This window comes from Protopterus annectens, chromosome 5.part1 (assembly GCF_019279795.1).
Source record: "Protopterus annectens isolate FY-2018-M chromosome 5.part1, PAN1.0, whole genome shotgun sequence".
NCBI lineage: Eukaryota > Metazoa > Chordata > Ceratodontiformes > Protopteridae > Protopterus > Protopterus annectens.
Window position 1 is genome coordinate 82,526,666 of NC_056736.1, and position 9,845 is coordinate 82,536,510.

Consider the following 9,845-nt stretch of genomic DNA (forward strand, 5'->3'; position numbering starts at 1 on the left):
ACTATCGCCCTATAAGCCTAACTAGCCTGGTCTGCAAAGCTATGGAGCGTATCATCATTGAACTCATAAACAAAGACACTGGGAACCTCAAAACACTGGATCCTACCCAATTCGGCTTTGTTAAGGGCAGATCTTGCCTCTTGAACCTGGTCAATTTCTTTGAAACAGTCATCAAGGCCATAGACGAAGGGAAGGTAGTCCACACAGCTTACCTTGACCTTGCAAAAGCCTTCGACACAATACCCCACTCGGGCATCATAAATAAGCTCACCAGTTTAAATATCAACGCCTATGTCACAAGATGGGTTGCAAACTGTCTTAGGGATAGAACCCACATGGTCAGAATTGCAAGTGCCATGTCAGACTCTAAACCAGTTACAAGTGGCATCCCACAAGGCTCAGTCCTGGGACCTCTCTTGTTCGGTATATATTTCTCTGAGTTACAGACTAACACAGGAGGACTATGGCTGACAAAGTTTGCAGATGACTGCAAACTGGGGGCCATAATCGACTCGCCGACTGACACAAGCATCCTCCAAAAAGGTCTCACAGAGACGGATAACTGGTGCCAGAGCCATGGCCTAAAGCTAAATGCCAAAAATTGCATAGTCATCCCCTTTGGGAAAAACAAAGTGCCCACAAATTACCACATAGGTGGTAATCCATTAAGTACGGAAGACGTAATTAGGGATTTGGGGACCAAAGTAGATTGCAATCTCTCCTTTGACAATCACATTGCCAAAGTGGTTAGAATGACATTCTATATAGCTCACCTTATCACGAAGGGGTTCAGATCTAGATCAAGAGAGGTCATTGTGCCCCTCTACTCATCATTCATCAGGCCCATAATTGAATACAATGCCCCATTTGGGATGTACCTTACCCGACACCTGCTACAACTAGAAAGACCCCAAAAGTACCTCACCAAGAGGATCAAGGGACTCAAACAGATGCCCTACGCAGTTAGACTAAAGAAACTCCAGCTCTACTCAGTTGCTTACCGCCTACTCAGAGGCAATCTGTGCCTGATGTATAAAGCCATGTCCAACCCAGAATTAATGGACATGCTCCACCTCAAGACATCCAAATCCATGAGAACTACACGTTCCAGTGACTTAAACCTCAGCACAGAAATAAATAGAACATGTTGGAGGGACAGATTCATATCCCAGAGGCTCCCCTCACTCTGGAACAAAATCCCAATCCATGTCAGACAGAGCCCCTCAATGACCCTCTTCAAGAAGAATCTTGACGTTTGGATGGGAGATCGTAAATTTACCCCTGGGATCTCTTCTGTGTCACTGCTAGACAGAGGCACTGTAAACTAACATTAAATGGGCTGTCTTCTATGACCTACTATACAGAGGCACAGTCAACTAATCTAAGAAGGGTGGCAAAAACCAAACACACTCTGGCTAGGCTTGTAAATGCCCTAGGGCAGATATCAACCTATGAACCTATAATCAACCTATGTTGCTGCATTTGTTATATATACATATGCGTATATAAATATATATATAGTGTGTGTGTGTATGTGTGTGTGTGTATGTGTGTGTGTGTCCATGTGTGTGTGCGTGCGTGTGTATATGTATATGTATATAAATATATTTATATATGCATATATAAATATATATGAGTGTGCATATGTACATGTTAGGAATGTTTATTGTGATTGTCAATATTTGAGATTTTATAAGTTGAATGAATATATATTATTGTTGAAATGCCTACTGTCATTTCAGCTATTAAAATTAGGAACTATTTTCAAACAAAAACAAAATCATGTCACAAAAAATACTGTTCAGTGCCTCACCAAAGTTCCGACCAAAACCATCTTCAAAAAGCAAAATCATCCAAATGAAAAAAAGAACATGTCATAGGTGCCTCCTCTTACTTCTGTTTGCCTCACTTCTGAAATATCACCTTACACTCTAAGGTGTAACCTAAACAACCTGCGGATGAATGACAGGAATTACAAAAATTGCCTACACGTTAATGACATCTTGTTTACTCTTTCAATACAGCAGTTTAATATTTGGTTTAATTTACTTACAGGTTAACTGAGTATATAAACCAGTGCTCTGAAGACACACATACACACACACACACACACACACACACACACACACACACACACACACACGCACACACACGCACACACACACAAACAGAATTATATTCATATATGAAATGAGAAAGCAAGACAGAGAGTGACAGAAAGAGACACTGTGCACATCTGTTGAACAGCCTGTTTGTTGATGCAGAGAAAACAGGCAAATGTAATGTCCACAATACAGCATAACTGATGACAGTAGGTCAAGACTGGACTGTGGAACCTGCAGCTGTGAGGCTAAAATGGTAACAACTGAACTACTACCACAGTTTATTACTACAATATCTTAGCAACTGAGTATTTACAGCCATCTCTCGGGTTACATGCTTATACGTGTTTACAGAAGAGAAGATGCCAGTGCTTCCCTCAATGTCCATCTTTCTCCACATTTAAGCACTTCAGACCATTTAAGTGGAACATGTTGTTTATTGTTATCTGATAACTACAACTCCAGGATAATAAAAACCCAACATGAGGATACAGTAGGAATGTGGGGACCTCCTTTAATGTGCCTTCCACTGAAGATCTAAAAAAAAAGGTATCTATCAGTAGAGCTCTTAGCATCCCCCACACCACAAACACACAGACTGATGTCAAGATAACACACTACATTAGACCTTCATTTTTGTTCCTTGGTAAACCATACACCCCTGGACTACAAAAGTAGTAGGATTTGAGCTCAGCAATAACCAAGATCTGTAATTCCACATATCTTGCAGACAATGAAAAGGAAAAGCTGTTAAATAATTTGTAACCAGTTCCTTAATTTTGATGGACTCTTTCTTCTGAAATGTTATACACATGGTGACAAGAGGGACTTTACTTACTTCCCTCTCCTCCAAACTTATCGAAGACAATCTATACTAGTGTTCATATACTCAAATAGTGCACATATACTCAAATAGTACACAAACTTCAAAGCCATCATTTCTGTACCCTCCCACCCATTCCTCAGTATGGCAGCTCTTCTTTCACATACCCAAGTTCTAACTACACTACCTGCAGGGTTGCACAAATCAGAGAAAAGGGGAAAGCCTTAAAACAAATGTAAATGTTCCCTTTACTGTGAAAGTCTGACCCACAAATATCATTCAATTCACTGTTGATAATTCAATTGCTTGAAGCAAGGCAGCACCAGCATTTCAACATATTTGCAAAAGAATAGCCAGTACCTAATATTAAAGGACAACAACTGGATTCTGTTACTAAATGCTCAACTTCTCTGACCTTTCTCTCTCTATTTACAGTCCCTGCTATGAATAAACAACAATACAGCATTTAAAATATTTACATTGACTGTTTCTCTCCACTAGAATAGTACTTTACTATACTGTGGTGGTTTCACTTTCAAAAAAACTTTTATTCCACCCTGGAAAAGTTTGCTGCAGTCTCAAATTCATTGACGTCAAGAAGGCCAATGAATACAGGTAGTTTTCTGGCCAGTTCCCTCCCCAAACTGACATCAACACGACCATCCTAAAAAACCACCCTTACTGTGATGTCCCAGCTCCCTGGACCTTCCCCTATCCATACAGAAAGTAAAGGCTAGAACAAGGAAACAGTACATGAGTCAAGTCTCCTGCTGTGAGCTGTCAATCAGAGCAGGTAACAGTTCAAATTACCCTTAGCACTTTGACAGCTAGGGAAATTAAGTGTGAAGGGGGATGGGAGATGAGTCGAAGTAGTACAATTCAGACCTCACAAAAGACTGCATTTTAGCCATTCTAAAAAGAAGCAGCAGTAAAAAGCACTTTGAAAGTCTGTTTTGTGGCATGTGCAATGTTTGTATTTTAAGTAGTCATTGAACAGCATGAAATATTACTTAAAACTAACTGACTGAAAGACAGCAGTATATGCATGTAAAATCAATGCAGTGACAGACGCTTTAGGAAGAAAGAGGCCTATGTGTTGTAATGTTTTACAGGCAAGCACTGCATTGTGGAATACATAGAGATGGACTAAACAATCAGGATCACTTCAAGATGCTAGACCCCATATGGTGAGACTCAGAAATTATGTATCAAAATATTTAAAAACCTGCAAATAGTCCCAGAGTGGTGTTAAAATTTAGGAAAAAACAAACCATGATAAAATAAATATTTGTTTTAATCTGTGGGTGTGGTTCTCCTTCAACAAACAGGCCATGAAAAAAATGATGTGCTCCTGTTAAATACCGGGGAGCGGGTAATTATACTGCTAGATCTCTCAAATGCATGTATCATGCTAACCACATTTTATATTTCCATGGCATGTCATTATGATAATGACATTTGTCAGCATTCTATAAGGTAGACAATTATGGATTTGAACCCATAACTGCCTAACTGATATTCTACACACCAGCAAGTGATGCCAATTAAAAGCTGTCTCATAGTTATTTCACAGTTATCTCTTTTCATATTTCCTCTTTAGCTTATTCATTTTGTCACATAGTACTGGTTTAAACATGGGACCTTTCCACCACATGTAAGTAACACATTTGGCCTTTTCCTGAAAGGTACAGTTTTCTTATAAGATAATAATACCACATGAAAGTCGGTTTAAAAGAATAAGGATTTAATTGTTTGTAACACTCTCAGAAACTGTTTACCACACAGTGCAATATGGAAATAAAACAGGGTCCTATACTTAGTATTACATGTATAAAAATAGATGCGTCCTATCAAATGTTTAATCAGCAAAACAATACAGTATTTGATTTGCAGATGTGCTATCATCTATGCCTTGACTACATATCTATCATTATAATGTCCACTCTGAAAAACATGACTATAGCAATAAATGTATCCAATAACAATTCAGTTTAACATAAAATACAGAAGATAACTGTTTTGATGACATATTAATAAAAGAAACCGGGCACAAACTTTCAAAAGAAATGCTAAAACTACAGATAGATTCAAAATGCTACAAACCATATAAAACAGATACAATGTATATAAATACACAGCAAAAATGATTACATGTATTCTATAGAAAACCTGTTAACTGAATACACAAACAGTAATAATTCAACTGAAAGCTGAAAGCAGTTAATTAGTTAATAATATATTGCCTCAATCTAATTCCAGAAGCAAAAATAATCAAACAGCTGCATACTATTTCTGTAATTCTCCTTAAAAATTAAAATAAAATGATTTATATGTTTTGATAGCAATGAAAAAGCAGTAACGCTGTAACCATGGCAGAGATTTTATTGCTGTCATTCATATAAACAGCAAACTGCATTTACTACAAAGCCTGTACACAAACATCAATGTATCTGATTTTTTTAATTGTGTTGAGTTAGACATAAAGTGTGATTTACTTATGTGTCTAGTTACAGATTTATTTATATTTTATTTATGAGAAGAGGTCATGTATGTGCCTGTGTGGTTTAGAATCATACATTACACAACTAAAACTTAGAAAAATAATGTCAAACGCCCCCCCCCCCACTTTAGAAATCATAATGCATTACTTGTATTGATAATCACAAAACACTAAGTTATAAGCATGAAATAGTGGTTTGATTACCTCACAAACCTGAATTATGCAGCAGTACAAATGGAAAAGTGTAATTCTCAGAATAAATGATATACAGTGTGGTATAAAATTGTATGATACATGGAAATAATCCCAGGCTTATGTGATACATGGAAATAAATCACCTCTTTCTTGATGCAGAACCAAAAATGATCACATATTGTTACTCACAAATTCATTTTAGCCAATAGCATAACAATAGCCTCTGGACACATTGTATTTTTCATTAGCCGGGGTAGTCATGAGTGAGTTAAAAATCTACACATAATACTAAAATATACAATGAAATTAAGCATAACTTGGCTCAAGCATATTAAGCAACTCCAATTTTGACATAAATAAATCGATCAAAATTGTGTACTTTCTGAGTTACAGAATAAATGTGTGGAGGCTGGCACAGCTACTGTACAGTAAGGAAAGTTTAACTGAATTATCTTCCTAACAAATGTTAAAAATAAGAGCAAAATGGAAAATTGAAAATTCTTTCTACAAGACGCACATATGTGAAAACTGTCAAATTTATATTTAGCCATACATGGATGTTAACATTATTAGAGATCGGTGAACATACATCAGAAGTGTGAAAGTTAAAAATTTAAAAAACTTAAATAATGTTCTGATTATTTTCAATTCAAGTATGAAAATTTGAATCAGCCATAAGTTGTTTTAAACTACAATTGTAAATGAGAGTATATCTCATTTGCATATTTGTAGTTTATAACAATGTGTATAACGAAATTAATTACAATTCACAACAGCTTTACTTTCCTCAGTGGGTATATAATGTCGGACACAGTGGTATGTACTGGCTAAGTTTCGACCATATGATGAAGATCAGTCAGTCACCGGTCTCAGACCCTTATGCAGCTGTTTTAATTTTGCTGCTACATGTTAATTTACAGTTCTCAAGTCTGTAGGCAGATGTTGCAAGGTCTGCTAACTGCTTGGTAAGGATATTTTAAGTCATCTTAAAAATCAAATGGCGCAAACAATCGCAAACAATATTTGTACTATAATGTACAATCAAGTCACCTAATATGCTTTCTAAATTTGTAAGAGATGGGAATCAACAAAGTGTTTTTGTTTTTTTGGTTTTTTTTTTTTGTTTTGTTTTTGGCGAACCAGTTGCTTCTTCTTCTTTCGGCTTTTTCCCGGTTAGGGGTCACCACAGCGGATCACCTTGTCCGCACATTGAATGGCAGTGGAGTTTTACGGTGTCGAGTTGCCACGGTGCCCAACCTTCCACAGAAGGCACACTCACACGCACACCTAGGGCCAATTTAGAGTGTCCAATCCACCTGCAGCATGTCTTTGGGATGTGGGAGGAAACCGGAGCACCCAGAGGAAACCCACACGACCACAGAGAGGACATGCAGACTCCGCACAGAAGGCACCCCAGCCGAGAATCGAACCGGAGAACCTCTTGCTGTGAGGCGGCAATGCTAACCACTACACCACCGTGGCAAATTAAGTACAATTCCAAATGACTCTTTTTCTCTGGTATGAGACAAATTACAAATTACACTCAAAGACCATCAAATGCCAGGACCCCTCTCTCTCTCTGTCATTCTATCTTCCTCTCCCCGAGTCAAAAAAAACAGGAGTGTTTTTTTGCAAAACAACCAAAGAATAGTACAACTACAGTATTTCACACGTTGTTCAACAACACTGGAACAAGCATCCCATTGCATTCTAATCACATTATATAGAACTTGGCCAAAATGTTGACTTCTTAAGCCTGCTTACTACTTCAGTGTGCCGCTTCCTGAGGGGTTGTTGCAAAAACCTGTGGGCCATTCTCTAAGGAACCGTCTTATTTTAAACTGCAGCAGTACGAATCCAAACGAGTTTGGAAGTGGCTATCTGTTGGAATGAAGTACAGATCATGTAGTGGCAATACTTCCCTTTTCCATAGCTTTACAGGGACAATTCTCAAGAACCCAGCCACCAGCATAACACAAAACAAAGACTTTGGGGTGGGGGCCAAAACTCAATGAAGTAACCGATTACTAGCATTGCAGAGTGGCTACAGCTCTATTTAAATGTATCTAATTTGGCATGACGTAGGTGTTGCTTCTTTTACTGAAGTTATGCCAAGACCCCCTATCTAAAATTTTACTTTAAGCTGTACTTTCTACATAGTTTCACCCGGAGATTAGCCATTTAAACCGGTGTGACAGAAAGTTAATATGTCAAAACTGCAATTCTGAACACCTCCAGAAAGTCCCTTTAAAATGCTTGCATGTTTTATACGAATTTACATGGGGGGCTAATTGATAAAAATGGGAATTTAAAACGTTACCATACAAACATGAAAGTATTCATTAAATGTCAACGGCACATATTGCAATTAATAAGCGATTATAGCCACCCATCGCTTAACAGCCAACAGGAGCCAACTGCGCAAAGGGGTCCTTATTACACAGTTTGGTCAGCAAGGCAGTAAACTAACCTCTGCTTACTGACCTGCAAAAAGTCACATTTCAAATACATAATGCATTATGATGTCTGTTGTCTTACATATATCGTGGGGGATTGACGAAAGTAAGAAAGAAAAGATTCTAGTTGGAACTCTATTTTGAAGCTTTAAAGGTCCCCGCCTCTGTTTTGTCTTCACCACAAAGTGCCAACTGGCAGACATAGTGTAAAATACGTAATCCAATATGCTATGTTAGGTTTCAGCAGAAATCCACACTGGGGCGGAATTTACATCTTGTTCATTGTCTGCAGAAAACATATTCGGTGTAGCTGGTCCATACTTTGTCTTCACTTTGGTCATTACTGGCAAAAGCACATGTTCCAGTTGAGCTGCAGGCCACCATCTGGAAGCCAGCTTCAGCCAGTTTATCAAATGCTTGCTCCAAAAAATTAAATTTCAGATAGTAACGGCAAGTGTATCTTTCAGGGGGGCGATCAGGGTCCCGGCTCTCGTTTAGGGTATCCCCAAATACTTCTTTGGCTAATGAGGTTTTTCCGCAAACTGTGATGCGGGCAACCCTACGGAATTTGGCATCTGCCTGTATGTCTCTGCCAATAGTGTAAGAGCCCCTGTATCCGACGGTGATGTAGCCTGACCTCCTAGTTTCCAGAGATTGTGGTGTGGGAGCAATCGATCCAGGGCTACTAGCAGGTGATAAAGCCACTCGGGACATATCAATAGTAGCAACAGAAATTCCTGCACCTCCCATCCCCTGAAGTTCTTGTTCGGGGTCGCTAGCGCAACTGAAGACCCCTTCTTCCGTGATCGAGTTTTCCTTGCTGATAAGAGGGTTTAAACACTTGACAAGCTCAGGGAGCTGGAAAAACTGTGCTTCCCTCTGCAGGCGACTGCGTTCAGGGAAGTAGTCAGGTAGCACAAGCTTCAGGTCCCGCAGGTAGTCCAAGATGTAACGGAACAGGAAACCATCTCGGTCGAGAAAATATCGCCCCTTGCTGTCTCGGGCTAGCTCCTTAGCTTTTTTCTGGGTGAACATATGCCAGAGCAGCGAGTCCCGCACAGCCACCAGTGTACCGTAGCGAGTGACATAGACTTGACCCCCAACGTTAAGCTCCACGATCTCGGGGAACCCCAGGGCCCCAGCATCTCCACTGGACAAGCCCGATCCTTTGTTGTCAGCCAGGGCCATGCTGAAGACGAATGCAGTATCGGACGGACGGACAAAGTTCGAGACCGTCAAAGTTTGTTTGCAGTTCTGTTCCTGCTCAGTCTGTGAAGATGTTACCTACAGGACCAAAAGATAGACGTGTGAAGTAGCCCTGCCCTAACTGACGGTTTTATGGAGGGTTGTGCTTGAACTGCGATGGTAGGAGGGAAATGTGAGCTCTGAAACGAAGTATGTGAGCTAGGACTGCCCCCTGCCAAAGTCTGTCCCCGAACCTCCTTTATTCAAGTCTGAGTAAACTATCTGAGAGAGAAGTCCAAACAACTGGATTATCTGTTCACTATATGGTCACATATGTCACAAAACTAAATGCAGAGAGGTGGGAGCTGTTAAGAAAGGAGGCGCGCGCGCACACACACACACACACACACACACACACACACACACAATGAAGCAAAATCAACGGAGACCTGATACTAAATCAAAATTACTGCATTTATGAACACTCCAAATGTACTACTTTCAGAAGACTAACACATTTACTAGGTTATTAACTCTTCAAGCACAGGGAACGTCTCGGGATTTCTTTCTTTGTTGCTGTAGTC

At 39.5% G+C, this 9,845-nt stretch overlaps 1 protein-coding gene across 1 annotated transcript; it reads right to left on the reverse strand.

Moving 5' to 3' along the window:
* Positions 1–8,119: 8,119 nt before the first annotated feature.
* Positions 8,120–9,472, reverse strand: KCTD12 (potassium channel tetramerization domain containing 12). Its single transcript, XM_044072900.1, has one exon. The coding sequence runs from the start codon at positions 9,262–9,264 to the stop codon at positions 8,356–8,358; it is 909 nt and encodes a 302-aa protein (XP_043928835.1). The 5' UTR covers positions 9,265–9,472; the 3' UTR covers positions 8,120–8,355.
* Positions 9,473–9,845: the final 373 nt, after the last annotated feature.